The 27,080-nt window shown below is 47.1% G+C and overlaps 1 protein-coding gene across 1 annotated transcript; it reads left to right on the forward strand.

Moving 5' to 3' along the window:
* GPA33 (glycoprotein A33) lies at positions 1–26,721 on the forward strand. The gene is made up of 7 exons (XM_006124226.4): positions 1–272; positions 11,480–11,634; positions 11,822–12,029; positions 12,561–12,719; positions 18,404–18,517; positions 19,370–19,493; positions 20,253–26,721. Exons 1-7 carry the CDS (start codon positions 230–232, stop codon positions 20,383–20,385), a joined length of 936 nt encoding a protein of 311 aa, XP_006124288.1. The 5' UTR covers positions 1–229; the 3' UTR covers positions 20,386–26,721.
* Positions 26,722–27,080: the final 359 nt, after the last annotated feature.

A 27,080-nucleotide genomic window follows, 5' to 3' on the forward strand; every position in this document is an offset into this window, starting at 1 on the left:
TGAGAAGGCAGGGCAAGTTCGTAACGTACAGCAGCTTTCCTCAGGTGGAAAGAGATTTCTATTTCTAGTGGTGAACTGAAAGGGGCGGGGAAGACAATAACGTGAAAAAAGAAAGAGGAAGCGAGTCCAACCTAGGACCGATGAAGCTGCCCTGTCTGCCATAGCTCATTAGCTGAAGTAATTCAGCTGCCTTACAGGAAGTATTCTGTAAGGAGGCTAAGGAGAGACCATGAAGGCTGAGAAGGAATGTCAGCTGTTCATTTTGAGCGTGGGTGAGTACTGGTTTGATTGTGTCCTACAGGAGATGGGTGGAGAAAGGTGAATGTTACATAGGCAAATATCTCAGTGTTTTTTATGTATTAATGTCCTTTATTTAGTATAAATGTTAGCCTCTTTGTGATCTGGCAGGTACAGTGATAATGCCTCCGTACTACAATGTCCGGATTCACAGGTAACTCCAGAAGTCTCTTGCAATTTCAGGGTCAAAAGATTGTACCATGGAGGCAAGCATTTGTAAAACCATTGTAAAATGATTTGCTTAGTTGTTGTAAATTCTTTACCCATGAAGTCAAACACCAATGATTCTCAAACTTCATTGCCCTGGACCCCCTTCTGACAACATGTATTACTACATGACCCCAGAAGGAGGGACCAAAGACTCATTGCCCAGATGGAGAACCAAAGCCCAAGGGCTTCTACCCCTGGCAGGGTGCCCATAACCTGAGCCCTTCTGCCCTGGGGGGTTGGGGTTTGGTCCTGGGTAGAGGAGATCTGACTTCGGTTTCAGTGGAGAGACTCTGGCTTCAGTCCCAGGCCTCAGAAAATCCAACACTACCTCTTCCAACCTCATTCAAACTGGGTCATGACCCACTTTAGAGTTCCAATCCACAGATTAAGAATGGCTGCTCTACATTGCATGTAGCCATTTCGAACACAAGATACGGATCTGCCAATATCTATAAATCAAACTGTTTGCCCTTGCTTTTAACATCCAGAGCCTCTACCTGCCTCTCTGATGCTCTGTCTTTTCATTTCCCCCTGTACAGCCCACTCTGCCAGTTACCCCAGACTTCACCTGCCTTGTTTCTTCTCACAAGTACCTCTGTGCCTTTTTTCTATACCAGCCTAGGCATAGAGAACCCTAACCCTACACTGCTGATTTTTTTTTGCAGAAAAAGCTACACAAATTGCACTCCACAATTTGAATAGTTTTTTCCAATCGCTTCTCTAGAAGAGACTTTTCTGCCATATGGCCCCATCTAAATGGGGCCAAATGGCAGAAAAGCCTCCTTTTTCGGAGCAACCCTTATTCCTCATAGAACAAGGTATACAGGCCTCCCCGAAAGAGCGCAAAAAAAAATGTGGAAGAGGAAGATGTTCCTTGGATGTGGCAGAGTTTTTCCAGGATACCTCCAGTGTATCCCGGGATACCCCCACAGAGTAGATGTACCCTTTGTCACTCACCTAGATGCCACCCCTTCCTTACTCAAATCTCTCTGAAAAGTCTCACTTCATACATGAAGCCTGAGAGAAGGGAATTTGTATGTAAAATAACGGAATTACAAAAACTGTATTTCTCAAGAAGTGGTTAAAATTGAATCACTGTCTGATCTTATTGATACAACCTGTTTTACCTCATCTGAGATTGTTCCCCTTCTGTTTGTTCTCACTCTCACCTCTTATCTCGTGGGCGATTCCAGACCCAAAGCTGTTTGGAGCAGGAACTTTGCCTCTCTGTTTTGTGACACACCTTGCACCCTTTGCAAGGGGCTAGAATGATGATAATAACTGGGTTGTTTGCAATGTGGACAAGGAATATCTTTTACTGGGCCAACTTCAATTAGTGAAAGAGAGAGGTTTTTCCAACATACACAGAGCTCTTATTTGGGTCTTCTTCGGCCCAGACATGAAGAAGAGCTCTGTGTAAGCTCAAAAATTTGTCTTTCACCAAGAGAGGTTGGTCCAAAAAAAGAAATATTGCTTCACTTACCTTGTCTCTTTAATAACAAAAAGGGCCAAACATATATTTGGTATGAATATAAACCATGCCTTGTAACACCATTATTAAATCAGTAGAGTGGGAGAGATTCTGGAAGAAGTTATTGAAGCTAAGAATGGTGCAATGTAAACAAGAGAGGACTCAGACCCCTACACAGTAATATAGAGTCTCTAAAAATGCCAGGTACAAACTTCGGGAGTGTTCAGACAGCAAAATGGGCGCATCTCTAGCACATTGTTATTAATTTACTAGCAGATATACCTGGCGTTGACTGGGTCTTTAACTGAAGGTTTTTTTTTTTAATGTACATGCTTTATTTCAATGACTGTATTTTTAAAAATGAAGGAAAATGAAGGCTAGAGTGAGGGTTCAGGGGTAAGGAGAGGCAGGGGATGGGCAGCTTAGGGCAGAGGGTTGGGAGGATGTGTGGGGGCTCAAGGTAAGGGATGGGGGCCTCAGCGTAGGGGGGGAAGGAGGTGAGTGGACTTAGGGAAGGAGCTAGGGGTGTAGAAGTAGAGGCAGGTGGGAGGTGCAGGACTCAGGGAAACGGACTGGGAGGTGGGGGAGCTTACCAGGGCCACCTGTGGCGGCGAGGGTGGTGCTGCTCCCACAGCAGCTCCTCCTGGAGGCCGTGTCAGTGCTTCCCTGCCAACGGCTCCTCCCAAGGGGCTGATGCTGCGCATCCCAGAGGGCAGCTCTTCCAGGGAGAGAGGATCTGGATCTGTGCACTTGTCAGGTGGGTTTTGCGGGCTGACCCTGGCCTCCAGCTATCACCCCCCTCACCTGACAGGTTGAAGTCTGGGGGGGGCGACATCCCCCAGCCTACTGCTGCGCCCCAGCCTGCTTGCTGGAGCAGTGTCCCCTCCATCCTGAAGCATTTTTGGGGTACAGCACTCTGAAAGCTTGCCCTGGCCTCCAGCTGCACCTTCCTGCTCTCTGGGCTGGCTGGTCTCCAGCTGCACATGCCCTGCAGCTAGTCTGGGGGGGTTGGTACTTTGGGGGCTACCTCCAGCAATCTCCTCCATCCTGCAGTCCGCTTAGGGGGTATTCTGAGCGGCTAGCCTGACTACCTGGGCTGCCCCAGGCCTTCCGGCTCCTCCCATCCCAGCTGCAGGTTCTTTGGGGGGGAGGGGAGGTTTTGGGGGCTGCTCCCAGCCTCCAGGAGCCCCTCTGTGGCCTGCAGGCTGTGTGGGGGGCCAGGTTCCAGGGGCTGCTCTGACCTTCAGCACCCCCACTACTGCAGCCTGCAGGCTGTCTGGGGAGGGGCTAAGCTCAAGGGGTGTCCCTCTTCTCCAGCAGCTTCCCCCCCGTGGCCTGCAGGCTCTCCATGAGAAGGGCAGGGTTTGGGAGCTGCCCTCCCCTTCAGCACCCCGCTCATGGCCTGCAGGTTCTCCATGGGTGGGAGAAGGCTGCAGGTTTGGGGCAGGAAGGCTCCTTACCACTGTGCAGGAAGGCAAGATGGCAGAGCCCCATTTCTGCTGATCATGCTCTTGATGCTGCAGCTGCCCCCAATGGCCACTCAGTACCACATCCCTCCTGTCTGTGCCCCTCCCTTTTGTGTTCCTTCACTCTCTGCCTTCCCCCTTTCCATGTTATGGAAAATAGTCCCATTTCTGGCACTTCCTGTCTTCCAGGCACAATCAAACTCTGACACAATTAAGCTGTGATAAAAGGAAGCTGTATACCAAATTTGGTGGCCCTAGCTTTTACAATTTAGGAGGAGTTCTTGAACAAACACTCACAGATGCACAGACAAATGGATTCACAGACAGACGCAATTTACAATATAGCTAGCTAGCTAAATTTGTACAGAAGTTGCACAGAAAGACCAAGGCTCCACTGTTGTCTCCATCTCTCTCCACTATACAAACATATAACAGACAATTCCTGCCCCACAGAGCTTATGATCTATAGGCGGGTACTGCACACAGATCGGGTGAGGGGAAGCCCAAGGAAATTGTTATATATGAAAACAGTGGTAAGACTGAATGAAATTCGGAGGTACAGAAAGTGTTCCTTAAAGTCTGCCAGCTCATTCTATTTCAAGATGATATAGGTAATGTTTTCTTTGCAGATAGGTAAACTTTTATTGGATTTATGTAGCTGCTAGAGTAGCTCCACATTTTGTTAATTCCATTTGATCCAAGATGTTTTAAAGAGATCATCACAGAAGACATGAATGGCTGGGGGAAGACCATAATTTTGTTTCTGCTGGGCTGGGAGTTTCTTTTATGGATGTGTCTACTTCAGGGGTTGGCCACCTATGGCTCCAAAGCCTAATATGGCTTTTTTGCAGCTCGAGCTCAGCCCCTTCCCCCTTACAGCAAAAAGCCCACGCTGGTGCTTCAGCTTTGTGGCATCCCACAAGATTGGAGCACCAGCACCAGCTTTCTGCAGCAGGTAGGGGAGAAAAAACCCTGAGCCTTCCCGCCTGATCCAGCTTGTGGGGAAGAAGCCAGAGCTAGAAATGGTTGCATGCACTGACACTTCCCTTACCCCAGCTGGGGGAAATCAGTGCAAGGACAGGCTTTCAGGAGGCTTTTCCCACTGCTCCTATTGGCCAGAATCTGGCCAATGGGAGCAAAAGGAGGCCATGCCTGGGATGCCAGCAGCATGAAAGCAAGTAAGTGACCTCCTCCACCAGTGCCATCACTGGGTATTTTTTCTGTCGGGGGCAAAATATTAATTATGCGCCCCCTCTCCTTAGGTTATCACGTTTCTCGCTCTTTACTTTTGCAGCTTATTATTTGTACTTATTGTGTCTTTGCACCCCTAATTATGATGTGCCCCACTTACCTGCCCCCCATTCCCCAAGCTGAGACCCCGTACCCCCAGCCCACTCCCTCACCACCCTGCCGAGACCCAACACCCCGAGCCTGTTCTGCACCCTCCCCCCCGAAACCTACCCCCACCCTGCTCCTCTACCCTTCCTTGCTTCTACACCTCCCCCCAACTCTATACCCTGCCCCCAGTCTGCTCCTGCACCCCCCGGCCCCACATCCTGCCCCCAGCCCACTCCTGCACCCTCCCTCCTGGCCATACACCCCTCATCCATCCTGCTCCTGCACCCTCCCTTGCTCCTGCAGCTTCCCCCTGGTCAGATACTCTGCTCCCAGCCTGCTCCTGCACCCTACCTCCCAACCAGACCTTGTGCACTCACCTCCTCCTGCACTCCACCTCCCACCCAGATCTTGTACTCCTATCTATATCCCACTCATTAGCAGCCCTGTCCTGCACACTGAACCCCTCATTTTGGCCCCACTCCAGAGCCTGGGGGAACCACAAAATCAACTAACCGTGGAACCCCAGAAGAGCTAATCTGGCTTGAGGCTCAGCCCTTCCTGCCCGCCTCCCCCCCCCCATCACGGGGCAGGTGTTTTAGCTGGGGGCCATATCACTGAGGGTTGAGATTTTTTGGAGAGGTTTTTTTTTTTAACTTCTTACTTGTGTGGTCCTTGACTGATTTTTCTGTGGGTCAGTGGCCCTTGATCGAAAAAAGATTCCCCAACTCTGTCATAAATAAAGACAATATTGAAACCTTTTGTGTTGAACATAATATTTTACTTTATTTAAAATGAAGCCTGGCCAACAAGGCCCCACTTGGGGACTAGCCCCCATCTGACACCAGGAAGGGCTGGTAACAGTTCCCTCCTGCTGCAGCACGGGTAGGAGGGGAGGCCAGGATCAACTGAAGCGAGCCTGGCCCAGCCCCTTATCCAGCCACTGCTGCCAGGGTGCAGCAGCCCAGTCCCAGCCAGGTAAAATAATCCAGCCTCAAAGCCCCCCTCCACATACTCTTTCCTATCCCCAGCCCCCTGCCCTGAGCCTCTCATATACCTCAACCATGACTCTGCACCCCCACATCCACAAACAGCACCCCCAGCAGCAGAAGTCCCATTAAATAAAGTCTGTGAGTACTATGATTTGTTTAGTCTATTATTAATCACTGTCAGTTATCAATAATGTTACGTTGTTTGTTTTCAGTCATGCAAATGGGCATTCTTATATGGCTCTTTGTTGACCACTTGTTCTGAATTTTGATGTGGTTTGGCTCTTTGGTTTGAAAAAGTTGCAGACCCCTGGTCTACCTGAATGTTTCTAAGGGTTGTTTTGTTTTTTAAGTAAAGTGTCTGGAGTGCTACACACGTGTTCAGTAAGGAAACAAAGGGACATTATCACCCTTCTATTTAGAGTTTCTTTGCAAAATGTTCTTAATGGTGTCGCTAATGACACCCAAGAGGATAAAAACAGAAAGAACTTTTACAATCTAATTAGCTTTTTGCCCTTTGTTCTGTTTCTACCCAATTTACCATTCACTCAATGTTGTCAGTGGAAGCAAACAAATCACTTTGACTTTCTGATGTCTCTGCTGCATTCCCAGTACTGCAAGATGGGAGGGGAGGAGGAGGAGTTATCTTGAAGAGGGTGGAATGGGGAGCAAAGTTTTTTTCGGTGATTTCTTAAAAAAAACCTAATAAGCAGCATTTCTATGTCTGAATAAAACCTAAATCTAGAGTTTGAAGCCTGTTGACAATGTCCCTTTATCAATTTTGTATGCTGCTCCCCTCCAAAAAAAAATTTTTTTGGACAAACCACCTATTTTTAGCTAGCTCAGTTGTTTGGTGACAGAAAGCATTTCCCCTAAACAAGTGCTGAATGGACTACCCCATTGAGAGAGCTGGTGACTTGAGGGGGAAGAAAACAGGGTAGGTTAGTTAGTGGTATCACTGAGTGTAATTGAACAGATTCAGAGAACTAGAAGGATATGTAATGGGGAGTCTTTATTCTCCAGTGAAAAACTGGATTACGAGCCAGTCAAACAATCAGACTAAGGATGAAGCAAATAAGAGAGGGCACCAAAAATATCGGCCCTTCGTATGGGGGACTGCACTTGATGAACTCTCGAGGTCCCTCCAGCTCTAGCATTCTATGACTCTACGGCAGTGCCAGGCAAATTAGAACAATCCTTCAGAGTCACACACAGCTCTTTTATTACTGGCTGCTTCTGCTACTTGTGGGGTTTGGTTTAGCACCTTTGCAACTCTGAATTGATAGCACTTGTGAACAGAATAAAAACCTGCAGTAAATAAGAGGTTTGGCTTTGGCTGGAGGGGGAGGAATAGCTGTGACTGGGAGTGCCTAGGGTTGGGCAGTCACTCTCAGTCTCTCTGGGGGTTGGGTGAATGACCTGATGATGAACCCTAACTGGGTGGAACCAGTTTCTGAGGAGTGACAATGGAGTAAGAAAAACCTGTTCTATCAGAAGCCACTGGGGTTCTGCGGGTGCTTCCTGGCACAGTCAAGATCCTGGTTGTACATTCCTCTGGAGAGGCAGGAAGGACTTTGCCTGTCCAAACAAAGCAAGCCAATAGCTTTTTGTGTGTTTATGTGCCTGGGGTGAAAGATTGAAAGGATGGGCAGAGCCAGCTCTGCTGTCGTGCACACCGTCCTGTTGTACTAGGTGCCCTATAGCAGCTAATGAGGTAGCTGTAATACTTTGCCCTGCTATATTACAGGCCCGCTGAGGCTCTCAGAGCACTTCGCCGCTACGAATGAATTAATCCGCCTTTGCAGGAAGGGACTATCACCCCCATTTTTATACATGAGAACAAAGGCACAAAAATACGCTGTTACTTAACCAAAGTAACCCAAGAATAGGGTTGCCAGATGGTTTCAACAAAAATACCGGACACACTTGACATTACATCACAATCTACATTTACATCTGATTTAGAAAATACCGGACATTTATATTTTCTCAATTTGTTTTCCGAACAGAAAACTCAAATACTGGACTGTCCATACCTGGCAACCCTACCCAAGAAGTCAATAGCAGAGCTGGGAACAGAGCCCAGGAGTCCTGATTGCTTTCTTCTCTTGCCCTCAGACTTCCTTTCCTCACCATTTATTCTGCTTTTATCAGGAAGGGGAGAGAAGAGCAGGAGCAGCAGTAGGAGACAGGAGGAAAAAGCCAAGTAACTGGCAACTTCCTAGGCAATCCTCACTCTTGTGAACATACATCAGGCTGGTTCAAATGGTGCTGGATATGGGTGGGGGACTGCCAGGCAGTTAAGAGAAGATGCTTGCCAGGCAGCGGTGACTCAGTGTCAGACGCTCCACTGCAGTGACCCTAAGGCTATGGCTACACTATGAGTTTTGGCGCAAGAGCCTATGCAAATAAAGCATGGATTAGCATTTTCTCATGCTTCATTTGCATATTTTCTGCCCATCCGTTTTTTTGCTAGGGGTTTTTGCTCAAAAACAAGCAGTGTGGACGTTTCCTTTTTGTGCAAAAATGGTAAACCTCCTTTTTTGAGGCATAAGGAACTTGTGCAAAAAAGGGTTTTTGCACAAAAAGGAAACGTCCACACTGCTTGTTTTTGTGCAAAAACCCTTAGCAAAAAAATGGATTGGCAGAAAATATGCAAATGAGATAGTGACTTACGCCAATGAGTCCCTCATTAGCATATTTTCTGCTGCAAAAACTCGTAGTGTAGACATAGCCTGAGAGAGAGAGGACACTGGGACTTCAGTTACAGGCATTTCCTTGGGGAGGCTAGAGGGATGGTTTCTTCTAAAGTTCTATCTGGCGTGTGTGACAGAGAGGAGGGTGTGAACTGAACCACAGAGCAGAGCTATGTACAGTGAAAGGCAGAGTGCATTCGGGGAGGCTTTCCCAGATTTTGCCATTGCTGCTGCCTCTCAGAGAGGAAATGGCTCCCAGCTATTCCTGTCTGGCCACAGCACATCCCTAGCACCCTTCAGGCTTTTACCTAATTCATGATAACCGTCCTGGCCTCAATTCCCTCATGAACGAGACATTCCCGCCCTGAGAGCAGACAGGTGCGGTCTTTCTTCACTTTCGGAAGCAAGTGTAAACCTTCCACTCACCAATCCCTTGCTGGCGTCTATACAGCTCATCACAAGGAGAAAGTTGCCTTGCCCTCTCTCTATCCCATGCATTAAATTCGCTTGTGGGATTAGTCTGAAGGTCTGACATAAGTAGCAGGGATGTGACTCAGCCCTAATTTGCATTTACAATAAGATTGAACTAACTGCATGGCTGAGGTGTGAAAAATGCTGTAGTGTAATCCCCAGTGTAGATGCAGCTAAATGGATGGAAGATCTAGTTTATCGCCACTTGGCAAGGTGGACTCCTTCTATCACTGTAGGAAGCATCTGTACTGTGGTGTTACAGTGGCCCAGCAGTAGCATTGCAGTTGTGCCTTTGCAGAGCCAAATAGTGTAGACATCCCTGGGCCATGGCCTAAGGCTGCATCTCAGCCACCACCAACTCCCCTCTACGATGAAGAGAAGTGACCACCCCGGCACTCTGTGACAGCACAGCCCTTCACTAGCCTCTGGCACTGTCCCTTTCACCCTGCTCCTGAAGGGAAGCTGCCTCTGCACTGGGAGTGCCTTTGTCCGCTCCTCCACCCCAAGATGAGGTGGTCAGGTTCTGGTTTTGGTCTCATTCCTTCTCTCCTCTAATGACTCAGCGGTGCCATAAAAAACCAAAGCAGATATTTTAAAACACAGCTTCCTGTGGACACAAGGTCATGGTGAACTGACTGTAAACAGAGTGAGGCCTCCATATCCAAGACCCCTATGTTGTGCTTAGGAGAGAGCTCAGTTTTGACCAGAGTAGCATGGCTTCATGCTCAGATGACACATTACAAAAAACTCACTATTTATAATGTGGCTGCTTCACAGAACCACAGGGAAGGCCCCTCCCTTCTGAAACCTTCAGCTACCCTCCTCTACCTCCTCCCTGCCTTCTTCAAAGTCTGAAGCAAGTACTTCAGTACAGGAGGACAGTTTGCGCTCTCCCACCCATCTTCTCAAGAAGCTGGCCTGTTGTGGAGTCAACACTCCCTTTCTGCTGTTGGAACCTCACTGTTGTTCCAAAGTTTCCCCTGTGCAGGACATCATAGTGCAGAACCCCAGGGGACATTAGATCTTTCCTGTAGCTCTTGCAGGAGAGGAAGAAATGACCTGTAAGCCTGGCAAGAAGTTAGTCCAGAGCAGCACCAGGGCAGAAGGGAGTTGCTGTATGATGAAGCCAAAATGATGCTGAGCCCTACCACCATATCCCATGTATGATCTGCCGAAGCTTCAGGAAGGGACCTAAGTCATTGTACCAATGGGGGAGCAGGTGGGAGATGGGAGTGGATACATTTTTTTTTGCACACCTGGAAAAGGGTTTTCATGTCAGGGCTTGAACTGGCTTCTCAATTACCCAAACCTGCTCTCCTTTCCCTACAATAAGCACAACTGAACATTACTGCTGCTTGTTTAACCATTTCACTAACAGGGAAAGTTGAGTCTAGTGGAGGGCAGAAGGAAAGGGAGGACATGGGGGAACAGCTCTCTGCAAATCAAGCTCCTGTTCTGATATCCTGGATCAGTTTCTCTAGCCTCACACTGCTCACGTTATCTACCAACAGTCAAATTCTACACACTGGATAACTCCCAGGAATGTGCATCCCATTGCTTATACGACGAGATATGCATATGGCAGCTAATTTAACCTCTAGGGAAATAGCATGCCTAGGAGCCACCCCTGCCGCCACTGTGAATAAACAGATGATGGAGAACCCACTCTGGAAATTAACCCTAATGCAAAGCTGGGCCTATGGGGAGTTAAGGTTGCTATCAGTAACTTCAGAGTGGGAAGTATCACAAAAACATGGCCTTTGTCCCCAAGACTAACATTACAACCCCCTCCCCCCAATTTCACAGCTAATGTTCAGTTTTCAAGGAATGCAAACATGGCAAAACATGGAAATGCACAGCTAAACAACTGCAACCCCTCCAGAATGCCAGCCAGCTTCGTCCCCCCTCTCTGATAGTTTCCCCATGGCTCAGCAACTTGTGGATTTGGGGTATTTTCCACAGTAATAATAGCTTTGGGGACCTGCGCTTGGGTCAAGTCACTCAGGATTGATGCTCGGGAGAAGGCCTAGTTCACAGAGGGACTCTTCAGAAGAGGAGGTATAGAAATAAGGCCTTGCCTCTGGAGCATGATTCATTATATTGATTGAGAGTTGCCTGTGCGAAAAGTCTTCTGCAGCTAGAGAGGAAGACACATTCTCTCTCGTTCTCAAGCAGAGACAGTACAGTGAAGACTCATATGATATCCAATAATAGGCTCCAATCTAACCTGGTTGAGTGCAGGTCCCTCTGGAGTACCCAGAGATGCATTTCTCTGGTCAGGGAGAGATGGACTGTTTGTTTTTTTCCAAAATGACAAGGAGTCCTGTAGCACCTTATAGACTAACAGATGTATTGGAGCATAAGCTTTCGTGGGCAAAGATCCACTTCGTCATGCATCTGACGAAGTGGGTCTTTGCCCACGAAAGCTTATGCTCCAATACATCTTTTAGTCTATAAGGTGCTACAGGACTCCTTGTCGCTTTTGCAGATCCAGACTAACACGGCTACCCCTCTGATGTTTGTTTTTTGTCTCTCTCTCTCTAGTTCTGGTGACTGCCCAAGCTCTCACTGTGAACACACGCGTCAAGGAAGTAAAGATAGCAGTAGGCAATAATGCCACCCTCCCTTGTGAATTCCAGACCACTGCTGACCCTGGAGATCGCGCAAACTTTGTCTCCTGGAAGAAATTACACCCACAGGTAAATCACAAGATGCGTGAGAAGATTTTGAGGATGATGGAAGGCAGGATATGAGGGTAACTCGAGGAGATTAGGGAAGGGTAGTTTTTTTCCCCCAGTTCCTGTTCCGCTTCCAATGTGGTGTTAGTTTGAGGACACACATCACAGAAAATAAGCTTGCTGTTTAATGTCCCTTTCTTTATTATAGGTTGATATTGTCACAAAGTATTTTGATGGCTACGTGCACTATAGCAAGAGTTATGAAGGCCGCCTGCAGTTCCCTAGCACTGTAATCACAGATGTCAGCATCACCCTCCAGAAGGTGACCATGATGGACAATGGAACGTACATGTGCACTGTCCAAATTCGCACAGATCTCCCCGATGTCTCTGCAGAGATAGATCTTCTGGTCCTTGGTAAGGCTCTCCCTTCCTCCTGAGTTAGTACTGATCCAAGGCCCAGCTCAGTGACAGGCAGCAAAACGCAGCCACCAGGAAGTGATGTTGTTGATTCAAGGGGAGTGCTCTACTCTCACAGTAAGCACTGAACCAGTGCTCCACAGCAATAAGAGTGAAACCACTCCCAGATACGTCAAAAGAAAGCATAAGCCATCATAATTATAACTATGCTGTACCAAGAAGAGTAGGTTCACTTTAATGATGGTGGAGGGAAAGTAATATATACATCTAAACATCTTATGATTGACTCCTGAACTTGGGTGATGTGGGAGGGGAGGGCAATGGGTAACAAAGTGCTGGGAGAGGCAAGGATTCATTCTAATTCTTGCAAGAAAATGGTATGAGTCAGACCAGTTTCTGGGTGGGAGGAAAGCACACAGCTGCAGAAGATAGGTTGCAGGAACGTGTAGTAAGAAATGGCTACAGATCTCTCTGCATAACCATGCCACGCTGCATCACCTTAGGCCATTCTCCTTTCTTTTCCTCTAGTGGCTCCATCCAAGCCAGAGTGTAAAGTCATAGGGACACCAGAATATGGACAGACCATTAACCTGAGCTGCAATTCTCACGAGGGGTCTCCAAAACCTGAGTATACCTGGCAAAGCTTCAGTGTACTGAACCAGCCCCGAGCACTGGTCTCAGCAACAGGTATGTGAGATGCAAGGAGGCCAAGCCATGGTGCTTGCTGCAGTTTGGGAGCTGAAACATTCTGGATTGAGGATTAACATGTGCTTAGGGCCCTTTCACAAAACAAGAGTAAGAAACACCTGAGAGTAAATGGGTGGCTACCTGGAGCAGCGATGGGCAATGATTTTCATCTCTAGGTCACTGATTCAAGCCTAGTTAAGAGCCAGCTGAAAGTATTGTAATTAATTTCCAATGATCATTTGTAACCGGCAAAAAATTTCACATCTGGCAATTTCTCTTAGTGGACATATCTATACCCTGCCTCAATTGATTCTAATAGGCCCTGTATTGTCACCCACAGCCAGCTGAACTCTTCCACCACAGAGGTAACTGCTAAGCTCAGGGCTGAGACCAGGTGGGATGGAGGCTGTCAGGACAGTAACTGTCACTCACAACAGTCACTTTTTATTTTAAAATAGCATCAGAACAAAGGGAGTGGGGAAGCTCCTGAGGAGTGGGGAGCCAGGAGGGATGTCTCTAAAGGAGATGGGGGTGCAGCTGTCCATGCCGTGCAGTCAATCAGCAAGAAGTAGTAGCGTATAACAGGCCCTTAGGCATGGTTACCAAATGCTGCCATGTGTTTCTTGACCAGCTCCACAATTGAGTTGCTCTGTGTTTCAACCTGTCATTCATTGTTTCGGATCCGGTGCCTTGGCGCAGGTGCAGAGATGAGCTGAGAATGGTCCTAATTGGGTGGGGTGCTCTCTCTCTGAAACCTGCCCAGGTTAATGCCAAGGAGGAAATCCACGTAGAATCTCTTGTTCACTTGACTGACCACTGGGTGGTGCCCCTGCCTCAGACACAGCAGCTTTTGTCTTTGCTATCACAATGCATTTTTAAAGAGAAAAGAACCATGCTGCACACTACTTCCTTCATTATTCGCCTTCCCTGGGGCAGGAGTTTGTTCTTGTCTCCTTGCATTTGATACCGATTTTCAGAGAAAGGCTGTCTATTACAGATGCAGAAAGAATTTCTCCCTTTGTGATTTAGGGCTGACAGCGGGAGGCTGTAAAAGGAATACGGCTGTCAGGGTAGCCATATGTGAGAGCTGCTGGAATGCTTGTGTTGGAACAATGGGCCAGGGTGTGCTGAATTTCTTTGGAATCCATCCATTCTGACAATGGTGGGACAATTCCTGTTTTGCTCATCTGCTCTTCATCTTTCCAACTTGGCTCATAGGGCAGGCTATTTGTTCACAAATGTTTGAATTTTCTTAGGAATATATCAGTATTTATTATAAAAAATCGAACAGGTAAAAATCTGGGTAAAATTAAGTTCAGTATTTTGGGTAATTTTGGGGTAAACATTCAACAAATTATGTTCTAAATGGGGATGTAAGCAAGTAGTCAAGTATACAATTAACCAATAAGCCTGGGCTTATCGGTTAATCTTCTAGACTACTCCCATTTCCCCCTCCTTGCTGCCTCGGATACAGAGGTAGCAATGGGGGAGAGGGGGAGCTTAAAAGCCAGTCCTCTCCCCTCGCCCAGAACTGGTTTCACATTTCCGCCTGCCCCACTATAGCACAGGAGTGGGGGCCGGGGAGGCTGCCACAAAGCAGCCTCTCCTCTATGGGATGCGGAGCAAACCCAGGCCTGCTGCAGACATAGGCTGCTGCAGCAGCAGCAGGAGCTGGGACCCCTCACCGCAGACAGGGGCTGCTGCCACAAAGCAGCCTCTGCCTATGGCAGGTCCATGCTCTTGCAGACAGAGGCTGCTTCATGGCAGTGTCCCTGTCCCCTGGAGCAGCCTCTGTTTGCGGGGAGCTTGGACCCCTCACGGACAGGGGCTGCTGCTGGAGAAGCATGGCAGGCCCATGTTTGCCGCCGACAGAGGCTGCTCCCTTATAAGCAGAGCAGCCTCTATCCGTGGGGAGCTCAGACTCTGCACAGACAGGAGCTGCTGCCATCCCACACTGCTGCCTCTGATACAGGCAGGCAGCTGGTCCACGAGGGAAGCTGGTTTTTAAATTTGCTCCCCGCACTGCTGCCTCTGCTGTGCGAGATGGCAGGGGGCTCCCTGGGAGTGGGGCCAGGAATGCACTAGCTGCCGGTCCCGCCCCTGGGAACTATCGAATAGTTGAATAACTGCTAAGAATTCATGTGTGGTTACTCAACTATTCAATTAACTGACAGCTAATATCCCTAGTTCTAACACTCTGGGTTGGGTAATTTTGGGGGCTTTTTTTGACCCATTTTAGCACAAAAAGTAGCACATTAACTTATTTGCTTTGCTGATAACTATTTGTGTTATCTGTAAAGCTGGTGATGAGTACAAGCTGGGTGTGGGATTGACAACAGTACACTGAACAGTCAAACTGGATTGATCTAATATCAAAGGAATTTCATCATGACTTAAATCACCACATGGAAAGCCTCAATTAAATAAACTGGTTTTATTCAACTTTTCCATTTGTACTTCAGTTACTGTCTAAAGAAAGGCGCCTTCTCCTTGGTTGATCCATTAAGGCTGACAGACTTGCTGGGCACTTGAGCAAGATGGGGAGAAGGGCCATCTCTCTGCTCCCCAAAGGAAGGGGCAAGGCTGGGGCGGCCAGCCTTTAGCACCACTGGAGTATGTTAAGCTGGCTGACCCACCTTCCAGCCAGCCCTCAGAACTGCCCAGAGTGCATCATGCAGCATTCGGGCAGTAATTTAAAGGGACTGGGGCCCTGGCTGCTAATGGTTCTGTGGTGGTGGCAGCCAGAAGCCCTGGGGAAACTGCCCCCTTTGCCCACCCCCATCAATGGGCCAGGTTTGATCTAACCATTAAATTATGTTGCATCGCTACACAATATTGGGTGCATCTTTTTGCTACTGTGGAGTGTGCAACACTGTAACAACTATACATTTAGGTTATGTCTACACTGGTGGCTTCCCTTGCGCAAGAACATCTTGCACAAGAAAACGTCCACACTGCCCTGTGGGCGCTGTGCTTTTGCGCAAGAGCTCCCATGGCAGTGTGGATGCTCTCTTGTGCAAGAAAGCTCCAACGGCCATTTTAGCCATAGGGCTTTCTTGTGTAAGAAATCCCTGCTGAGCGTCCACACTGCCCTTTTGCGCAAGAGCTCCTGCGCAAGAGGGCTTACAACTGAGAAAAAAGAGCGTAGCGCTTGCGCAAGAAGCCCTCTCTTACCACGCCATACGGTACATTTCCTTGCGCAAGAGCGGGTGGGCAGTGTGGATGCTCTGCAGATACTTGCGCAAGAACGGCTGTACTTGCGCAAGAAGCCACGAGTGTAGGAATAGCCTTAGGGTGTGTCTAGACTACAGGGTTTTTTCAAAAAAAGTAGCCTTTTTTTTTTCAAAAAAACTTCACCTGTGTCTAGACTGCAGCCACATTCTTTCGAAAGAAAATCAAAAGAACGCGGCAGTTTTTTCGATCGCTGTAAACCTCATTTTACAAGGAATAATGCCTTTTTTCGAAAGTACTCTTTCTAAAAAAGGCGCTATTGAATGCAAAGTGTGCATTTTCGAAAGAGCGTCTAGACTCTCTTTCGAAAAAGTGGCTTGCTTTTTCGAAAAATCTCCTTGTAGTCTAGAGGCTGTCTTTTAAAAGGGGCTTTTTCAAGTTTCTTTCGAAAAAGCCTCTTTCGAAAGAGGCTTATAGTCTAGACGTAGCTTGTCTTAAGCAATAATAGATTAATGTTATTAGATTCTTATTCATTGTTCTGGCACTTCTAAAAATGGGTAAAAAATGGTAAAAACCAAATAATGGCTTTTGCAAAAGCCACAAATTTTAAGGTTAGAAAAAGATTGTTAGTAAAAACTGGAATAAAGGGTCTTACTCATAGGAAAATTATTCTCTTCTCTATTAATTTTGGAGATTACAGCCCAGCACTGCTGTGTAGTATTGAAAACGGTAAATATAGTGATGCCCCAAAAATGGTAGCCTAAAAAGGGAGACTGTGAAAAGGGCTGGGGAGAAAAAAAAATCATCACCCGTAAAGTTTGCAGATGATATTGCAGATGATGAAGTTGGACAGGAGAGGTAAATAATGGAGAGGAGAGGTAGCTAATTCAGAATGATCTGGATTTTGTGCAAGCAATCAATACGAATTTTAATATGGCTAAGTGTAAATGTATACATTTTGGATAAAAGAATGTAAGCCAGATAGACAGGATGAGGGACTCTATCCTGGGAAGCAGGGACTAAAAAAGCTTTGGGGTTCATGGTGGATAATCAGCTAAAAGTAACCTCCCAGTATGATGCTAGGGCCAAATGGGCTAATGCAATTCTTGAATGTATAAACAGCAAATCTCAAATAAGAAAAGAGAGAGGTTATTTTGCCTTTGTTTCCCACTGGTGCAACTGATGTTGGAATATGGTATCCAATTCTGGTGCCAAGTTCTGAAGAAGAATGTTAATACACTGGAAAGAGTTCAGAGACAAGACATGAGATAGAAAACAAATAGTGACTGAGATCTTTGAGTCTGTTTATTTAGCTTAACAAAGAGAAGGTAAAAGGGTGACTCGATAACAGTCTACAAGTACCTACATGGAGAACAAAATATTTATTTGTGGGCTCTTCAGTCTAGCAGAGAAAGTTATAACACAATCCAATGCCTGGATTGGAAGCTAGGCAAAAATTTACCTTATTTCCAGTCTGAATTTAATGTTTAGAATAATGTAATCGTGGGAACAAATTACCAATGGTCATAGTGAAGTCTCCATCACTGACAATTTTTAAATTAAGACAGGATGTTTTTGATAAGATCTGCTCTAGGAATTATGTTGGGAATATTCTATGGCTTATGCTACACAGGAAATCAGAATAAATGTCCCATTTGGCCTAGAATCTATGATTCTGTGAAAAAAACACGCATGGGAAAGTGTGGTGCCAGATGATATGCTTAAAAATATTGATCAAGCCCACCTTTTCCAACAGATGGCTGACAGGGGTCACTGGTAAAAAACTTGATGTGCCAGTTACAGATAAAAAGGAAAGCAACTTGAATAAAACTAAATGTATACAGATGAAATGATAAACTCTATAGTTCTGAGCTCCACTAGCTCAGGGTAGGGAATGTGCAGCCTCGTAGCAGTCCTGACAAATATATGATTGCTCCCCATGGATTGATTATACAGCATGAACTGCCTTTGCCTAACTCTACCTGACTATAACTTCCCACTAGTTTCCTCTACTGGCAGATAATTATGACGTCCTGAAAGCTAGTGGGTTGAAAGACTTGCTACCAGGCGGGGTGTTAGCTCTTCAAATGACCGTTTCTCTGAGCCAGCTGCTCTCAGCTGTCATATTCCTCCTGACAGTGACATCTTTTGTGACACAGCATACTAGGTTGCTGGCCACATATGAAAGAGCAAGTCAAACTTTTGCTGAACATTTACTTGCCTATAACCACACCCACAATTGCAGCTAAACAGCTGAAAATTAAATATATAGCTAGTACCAAAGAGCATATTTCTATTTGGCCTTCCTTATCTCTCACTGAGAACCACATGGAGGCTAGTCTAATCTCACACAAGTCACAAAACCAGCCAAAAACTGCAACAACTTTTGGTCATTACCAATGGGGGCTGAACTTGAAGGGGTAATTTAGATGTGAAGGGCTCCTTGCCCTAGTCCCTTCCTTGATCTAATCTTCTAAAATTATTTTATTTTGGGGATTTGTATTTTGCACCAGGACAACAGATAACTCTGAAGAACGTCTCTGCAGACACCTCCGGCTTTTACATTTGCACTGCCACCAACACTGTTGGACAAGAGTTCTGCAACATGACAGTTTCCATTATACCTCGTAAGATGCTACTGACTGCTTGCGAAGGGTGGGGGAATGTATTCAGAGACTAAGGCTATGTCTACACTACAAAGAAAAGTCGGAAAAAGATATGCAAATTCCAAACCACAATTTGCATATCTTTTTCAGCTTTTTTTCCAAAAGAGGATTTTCCGACATTTGGCCAGTCTACACGGGGCCAAATGTTGGGGAAAAAAACCTCTTTTGGAACATCCCTTCTTCCTCATAAAACGAGGTTTACAGGGATGCCAACAAAACGCGTCCACTTTTCTGACATTTGTTTCGGAAAAGCAGATGCGTTCCTTGGAAGTGTCAGAGCTTTTCTGGGATACCGCTGGTATCCCAGAAAAGCTCTGTAGTCTAGATGTACCCTAAATGTAGTTGAGGGGCTTAATGGGAGAGCCACTGGAGTGCTGCTAAGTGTATCCACAGCCCCACTCTTCTAAGAACTGGCCTCTTTCATCTCTTTAAAACAAACTCCATTGCCCTGCTTGAGGTGCTCACATTTAGACCTGTCTGTAATAGTGAATAATATTAAATCTGTATCTAATTATATATGGGCATGAGCCACAAGATTAAGATCTGAACTTGATCAGGAGTATGGGAGTGTTCAGATCCCACAGGTCTGGCTCCATCTGTTGAATTGATCAGACCTGCCCTTGCTATCCACTGGATCAGTGCAGAGTCAAGAACAGTTGCTGCAACTAAAACGATGTCCAGATCTATCATTATGTGGCTGGGACCCTAAGAAGGGAGATGGGGGCTTGGTCTCTAATGGGTGTGATTCTGATCCGATTTGAAGTCATTCTTAGTGCACGCAGGTTGTGACTGTGTTGCTCTTTCCTTCCACAGCATCTATGAACATTGCCCTCTATGCTGGTGTCATTGGTGGTGCAGTTGCTGCAATAATCGTCATCGGGATTTTGGGCTATTGTTGCTGCTGCCGGGGCAGCGACGACAAGGAGTATGAGATGACGTGAGTGCCTTTTCCCGGAAGAGTAGGTGGGACATGTGAGAGAGAGGCTTGGTGAGAGGCAAAATATGCTTTCATCTCCTCTCTGCAGCATGGATGTATGGAGGGTGTGTAGAGAGGGATAATGATGTGGAAAACTGGCTGATGGGGCACAGGTTTTATCTATGGCAAAGGTGAAAGATTTAATCCAGGAGAGGAGAAGGCACTATGCAATCCCATCTTTGCCACTGTAGTTTGCCTCTCTGTTCTCATTTACCATACTGGTTCTGCTCTTATGGGCCTCTTTGTGATCACTGGTGTATGACGACCCATAAGCACCATATAGGGGGTTAGATGGAGCTAACAAGCCCAAGGAACCCATCAGAAACCACTTGTGGGTATCTGAAGTCCAGATCAGTTCCCTTATTTCTCCCCAGTCTCTACAATTTCTGTTCTTGTGGGTCTGAGTCACCCTCATTGCTCATACTGGGTGGGTTTCTCTTCACTCTGCAATGAGGATAGGGTCCCTGCCCCTTTTGAGAGTTCACAGATACTCCAGTCATTGCCTCTCCCTGCAAGTGCTGCAGGAAATGGCACAAGGCCGTTCACAGCTACTCCAGCCCCAGCAAGAAGCTGTGTGGGCCAGTGGTTCTTAAACTGAAGTCCAGAGAACACTTCCCAGTGGCCTGTGGAGCCACCTCTGTGACAGCAGTGAAAAATATTCCCAATGAGAGTTAGTGAATACTAGGTAATCTCTCTTTCTCTCCCCGGATACCGGTCTAGTGAGCAAGGAGAGAAGGAGCCCGTCAAGATTCGGGGACCAGATGAAGAAGAGTTTGAGAAAGAGGAGGAAGACTGGAAGGCAGAAATGCCACACCCCAAACTAGAGAGAGAAAGTTCATATGCTGAGGCATAGTCACTGCTGCCATAGTAGAAACAGCAAGCAAGAGGGGACTGAGTTAAGTAGTACGGTTTACTCCAGACTGATCTGATCTCAGCTGTGGTCTAGACTGCAAGCTTCTAGGGACTGGGATCCATTTCTTTTAATCCTTCTGGCACATGCCTAATGCACAATAGGTACCACCATAAATAAAGACCCAAATGCAGAAACAAAGTTTGTTTCCCAGCACTAGAACCTCTGCTTCATCCACTGTAACCCCCTTTCCACAGAGGAGGAGATGTCAGGCTTATTTGGAGAACAAGGAGTAAATCCCTCAATGCAAATTACTCGGGGCCATTAGATCCACGAAAGATTTCAGATTAATTGGGAGCCACTTGGAAAGGGCAGACTGGCTAACTTGGATACTTTTAGTACATGTCCCAGGCTTCAGCCAATACCATGCACTGTATTAGCCTGCTAGGCACAAGCACAGTGGCATTATTACCCAGTATTGGATCATTTTAACTTTAATTTGATCATGAGCAGCAGGCTAGTTTAGAAGATGTCCAGTTTCTTCTTAAGCTTTCACAACAGGGTTTTTTTGTATATAATGAAAACTATGTAACAAAAATATAGAACATGATTCCAGCTGATTGCCAGGAGCCTCCGCTGGGAACAGCTATTGCACTGATACTAATGGGATGTCTTGAAACAGCAGAACTGACCATTTTATCTTACTTTTTGTACTTGCAAAGCTCTTCTGTACCATATAGGCATTGTCTACAGCAGCTGGACTCTAATCCATAATTGGCAGCTGGGAGGTCTAAGAGCCTGTCCTTCACCACCTCACTCCATTTGCCTCTGCACAGAACAGACTGTTCCCATCCTAAGAGATTCTAAATGTGCATTCTCATATCCCATCCCAGAGCCCTCTGTCCTTATTTCCCCCACCCCAGAAACAGACAGGACAGAGAGAGGACCATTTTCCCTCTTCATATATGTAGGGGAAATGCTATTTTTTCTTCTAGTGCTGCCTGAAAGAAGCGAAGTACAGATCAAAACAGTGTCCTACACTAGATTCAAAACTGTCACACATTCCATCTCCCGCCAGCATTTTAAGGGCTGTCCTCAGACTGGCATTTGAAAGTCCCACAAAGATAATTCTTCCTTCCCTTATTACCATTCTCCTATCTCCTGCTTTTGGGACAGTCCTATATAATCCAACAGATTTTTACAATATTAATTTGTATAGTACTAGTTAAAATCTATATTTAAAAAATCATTAAATATTTTTAATTAATCTTTAGTATTATATTATTCTTTTGCCTTCAGTGACTTTGCCGAACTCAACAGCTTCTCACGGAGCTTTTCCTAGCTTACATAATTAATCCATCAAAATGCAGCATTTCCTGGGTCCTTACATAATCAGTCTACTAAAAGTACACATTTCCTTTAGCATTTATTTTATAACTGACACTCAGAAGAAATTTACATTTTACTCATTGCAATTATTATTAGATAAGTGTGTCTACCACAGCTGTTTTCAAAAGTAAGTACAAAACCATCTGCTTGCACTGAAGAGGCTAAAAGTCTAACTCAGAAATACACTGTTCAGATGCATGACAACCAGGAACATCAGCCATGGGCATAACATAGGAAGGCTTCATTTAAAAGTGGGTTTCAGGCTTTGTCTACACTAGCAGAGGTAAAGAGCTGTCAGTTCAAGTGCCGCTCACAGAGTGTTAACAGTGGAACTGCTGTTGTGTATCCAAACTGTCAACTGCCAGAGCAGTAGCAGCGGCATTCAGAGTGGTGCACTCTGGACAGATATCCCAAAGGGCATCACTTCCCTTTCTGCTGCTGAGGCTTGTGGGAAGATGGATGGGGAGTGTGGCTGTCACAAGGCATCCTGGGTCCTGTCCCAGTGCTTAGTGGTGCTTGTTAGTGGAAGCAATCTCTGTGCTTCTGTCTGCATTTGGCACCATCTTTCAATGGCTTTTGTGCTGCATGCTCTGCCTCCGCTGTCTGCGGGAATAGCTCCTGAACTGTTGAAGAAAATGCTGGTGGATTTCACTTACATGTCACAAATGGCAGTAGTTATTCCTTAAGCTACAAAGCAATGATGAGCTGGAAACTGAGCTTGCCATGCATCGTGCCTATGACACAAGATTTCTTGTGGCATTCATGGAGTGACGACCACAGTGGAACACGACTTTTGGGTTCAGGAAACAAGCACTGAGTGGTGGAATTACATCATCGTGAGAGTCAGGGGTGATGAGCAGTGGCAGCAGAACTGTCGGATGAGGAAGGCCACTTCCATGCGACTATGTGCTGAGTTTGCACTAGGACACACAAATGGGAACTGCCCTAATGGTGGAGGAGTGTGTGGTGATCGCACTGTGGAAGCTGGCTACCAATTGGTCACCAATCAGTTTGGAGTGGGAAAATTGACCCTCAGACCTGTGCTGATAAAGCGTGCAGGGCCATCAATCGCATCATGCTCCAAAAAACTGTGACTCTGGGCAACATCCATGAAATTCTGGATGGCTTTGCACAGATGAGCTTCTCTAACTGTGGTGGGGCCATAGATGGCATGCATATTCCAATCCTGGCACCAGACCGCCTAGCTGCCGAGTACATTAACTGCAAGGGGTATTTCTCCATGGTTCTGCAGGCGTTTGTGGATCACCAGGGGCATTTCACAGACATTAATGCAGGCTGGTTTGGAAAGGTGCAAGACGCTCACGTCTTTTGGAACACTGACCTGTTCAGGAAGGTGCAAGTAGGGAGTTTCTTCTTGGACCAGAAGGTCACCGTGGGGGAAGGCAAAATGCCCATTGTGATCCTGGGAGACCATGACTATCCCTTGATGCCTGGCTGATGAAGACATACACTGGGAGCCTTGGCAGCAGCTCAGTAACAGGTTCAGCAGGTGCAGAACAACCGTGGAGTGTGTTTTTGGCTGTTTAAAAGCCCACTGGCATTGTTTGTAGTGGAAGCTGGACCCGGCCACTGATGGCATCCCTATGTTTACAGAAACATGCTCTACCCTCCATAATCTTTGTGAAGGGAGAGGTGAAAGCTTCACTCGGGGCTGAACCACTGAGGCTCAGCATCTGGAGACTTTGAACAGTCTGAGACCAGGGCTATCAAGGCATGTCTACCCTAGGAAATTATTTCAAAATAACTTATTTCAAAATAACTCCAGAAATAACTATTTCAAAATAGCGTATTCACACTACAGGGAAGCTTTGAAATTAGTCCAAGGCAGCTCCATTAAAGTGGATGTACTACCTCAAACTTAGAGCCTCAGGAAGCACTGGGGTGTAATTACTTTGAATGACTCTGGGGAGTAGTTATTTTGAAATAGAAGCAGTGGAGCGTCCACACTGCCACTATTTGAACTAAGCGTTATTCCTCATGGAAAGAAAGAGTTATTTCAAAATAACCAGCCCCTTATTTCAAAATAACAGGCTTGGTAATGTGGATGCTCCACTTGTTATTTCTAAATCAGGGGAGTTTTGAAAGGGATCTAGTGTAGACCGAGACTTAGAGGAGCACAGCTTGGGGACATAAGGATTAGGTAAGCCTGGAGGCAGCAATTTGTTGCCAAAAGCCAGTAATACTTGTTGCCAACCCAGAGAATGCAGTGGCTGTAATGCTAGTGGGGGACTGTGATTGGTCACTATGATGCACTGAGTACAACAGTTCCTGTTGCTTTGCTGGGGAGTGCATGCTTGTTTTCATGGACTGAAATAAAGAAAACTTCCAAACCCATGAATTTAATTTATGAAAAAAACAAACAACCATAAAACACACACGCAGAATGACACATCTGCAGTTTAGGAGGAGATGGAGGGAAGGAAGAGGATGTTTAGAGATTTGTGTATGTCCAGGTATTATATGCAGCTGTGTTGTCTGACGTGCTGTGCAAAGGGTGCTGTAGCTGAGCAGGGCTAAACTGCACAGGGAGGAGTGCACTGGGTGCCTTTGGGAGTCTGCAGGCCTAGAAGGTGAAGGCGTAGGTGTGGAGTGCAGCAGGTGCCAACTGGGGAAAAGATGGTGGCCAAAATGTGCTGGCGGTGCAGCGGGTGCATGGAAAGCAGTTTTGGGATACTAGCTGGTGGGGGGTGGCATTCACAGAGCTGTCCTATCTGCAGTGCTAGCAGTGCCTGCAGAGTGTCATCTTGGTGCCCCATAATATTGAAGAGCCACTCCGTGGCTTCATTCCAGCACTCAGCATTCTCCTTCCGCTCCTTCCTTTCAGCGACTCTCTCTCTATTCCTCCAGTTCTTTTTTTTTCAGCAGCAGCCTGTAGCCTGGCCAGGAGGAGGATCCTGACTGCGGAAGTGCTCTGCGACTGTGGGGCCTATTTCCACTCCTCCCTGATCTCACACATTTGGGCAGAGTTGCTCAGGGCTGTGTCGGCTGGCTCCCTAGATAGCTTCGAGGAGCAGTGGGCACTGACTGGGGTTCTTGGCTCAGAGTGCCCCCCTGGTTCCCTCATTTTGACCTTCTGACCTGCACCTCTGAACCTGTTTGTCATTAGTTATCACCCAGATTTACTTGGAGCCTGGGTCCAGTGGTTCCTCCTGCAAGGCTAGGGGAGAGGCCTTTAGAAGTCGGCAGGCTCATGCATGTCCCAGGATTTTCCAATGAGGCCTATAGCATAACCTCACACCTCAAATCATCTTTACTTCTCTGAGGATGCTTCCTTGCTGTGCACAGGCAATCATCCAGGGCTATCAAGGAAAGCTGGCATGAGTGTTCCAGCTTGTGTGGCCTCTCAGGAGAGATTCAGATACCATCCAACCAATTAGCAGAGGGCTCACGGTAGTTTTTTTGGATTCTACTGGTGGTGCACAATCGCACATGCCTTAGGCACACTAGGGGTGTGCACCCCCTGACATGCACTCAGTGCCCCCTGACTGTCCTCATATAGCCCCTCACAGGGCCAGTGACAGTCTGTTTGGGGTTGCTCATCATAGGCATTTGTCTCAACGGCTCAGCTTACCTAGTCGGCCTCATGATCTGCCTGCAAGCCAGGGGCTTTGTTTCCAGCCCCTAGCCAAGGGAGTTTTGGCTGGCCCTCCTCCAGCCTTTGCTGGTCATCTCCAGCTTATCGCCCACCAAGGAACTCCTGCTTCCTCTGCAGTCAGCCCTCCACTGGCCCTCCTTAAGCAAACTGAGCTTCTCTATTTATAGTTGTCAGCTGGGCTTTCACTTGCCCTAACAGCTTCAGCTGGGCTCTCCAAGCCAACCGGGCTTCTCTGTGTAGCTGCCCGCTGGGCTCTCCCTCGCCCTAATGGGTCCAGCTGGCTTCCACAAGCCAATTGTGCTGCCCTAGATAGTTGCCAGCTGGGCTCTCCCTGGCCCAAACAGCTCCAGCTGGCCTCTTTCTTTCTAGCCCTGGCTCAGGGCCTGAGTCCTGGTCTTAAAGGGCCAGTGCAGGGCAGGCGCCCTGTCACAGTGCACATAAAAATTTATTCTGCACATGGATGGAAAAGATTAGAGGGAACATTGGCAGGGCTCTCAAGGTTAAATCTGGGAAGCCAAAATGTCACATTTCATAAAGGTACCATAGATAACACTAGACAGAGCACAAAGACACTAGATACTATAACGGGGGAGGTAGGGAGCTAATCCTTTCGGAAAGGATTCCTGCTCTGCCTCTTCCCTCAATTCCCAGCCCTCCCCCTCCAGAGCTAAGTGATCAAAGGGACTACTGGGAGTGGGGGCTGGCACAGGGCAGCAGCAGGGGTCACCCAGCCCGCACTCATTGTGGCGGCAGGAGCCAAAGCAACTCTGTTCCACCCTGCTGCCCTCTCCTGGCTGCTGTGCTCCACCTCACTGCGGCAGCAGTGGGAACTGAAGTGCCCTGGGGATGGAGTGTTCTGCGTCCTACTGCCACTGAGAGATGGAGCACAGAGGGCTGGGAGAGGATACAGCAGAGCAGGCTGCTACGATGCTCCACCTTCTGTCTCTGTGGTGAGTATGTGTGTATGGGGGGAGGAGAGCAAAAACCTGACTCCTGCTGCCACCCCACACCTGCTAATCCCCCAGTTTGCCCTAAGCCCCACAGGTCCCATCTATAGGATGATTGAAGTGTCTGCCACGGGGCTCCCCAAAGTGTGGGGCAGCTGCCCCGGACCATCCTATGTACAGGATGGCTCTGCACTTTAAACACAAGCACTGTTCACATGCCTATCACTGACTGGCTGTCCCAGGGCAAACACACATAAGATACAAGATCCTCAAAATGGTGAGTTAACCACTGGGGCAGAGGATATTGGAGCAAGGCCTTATTGTAGCCTGGGCATGTGTATCTTGGAGAGAGACAGCACTGCAGAGAGGTAGAGGGCCTTATAATCACTAATATCCACACATTTTTCACAGGCTGTCATAATCCTGGAAAATACTTCACTGCTGAGGATGAGAAGGGAAACAAGGGAGGGTCTTTTGCGAGACTGTGGCTTCTGTCTTGGCCCGTACACGGCTTGCCTGTGTGCAGCTATGCTCCCTCTCCTCACGGCAGAGTGGCAAGGGGATGTTACCATTAATGGGACAGTGAACACAGCAGCTCTTTCACAAAACCTGCAGAGGCAAATGGCCCAGCGTCTCCATGACACTTTTGATGAGATCTGTGAGGCCGATTACCGTGAAGTGAGACAGTCCATCAATACCCTCTTCTGTATCTGACTAGCCCTGGGTCGGTACTAGCACCACAGCCC

This window comes from Pelodiscus sinensis, chromosome 1, assembly GCF_049634645.1.
Source record: "Pelodiscus sinensis isolate JC-2024 chromosome 1, ASM4963464v1, whole genome shotgun sequence".
Taxonomy (NCBI): Eukaryota; Metazoa; Chordata; order Testudines; family Trionychidae; genus Pelodiscus; species Pelodiscus sinensis.

What these genes read in the sequence shown, in the direction of transcription:
- GPA33 (XM_006124226.4), top strand. Translation starts at nt 230, where the DNA reads ATGAAGGCTGAGAAGGAATGTCAGCTGTTCATTTTGAGCGTGG. An exon ending in AGCACTGGTCTCAGCAACAG is followed by an intron (nt 12,720 to 18,403) that starts GTATGTGAGATG and finishes ATTTTGCACCAG; the next exon opens with GACAACAGATAACTCTGAAG. An exon ending in GACAGTTTCCATTATACCTC is followed by an intron (nt 18,518 to 19,369) that starts GTAAGATGCTAC and finishes TTCCTTCCACAG; the next exon opens with CATCTATGAACATTGCCCTC.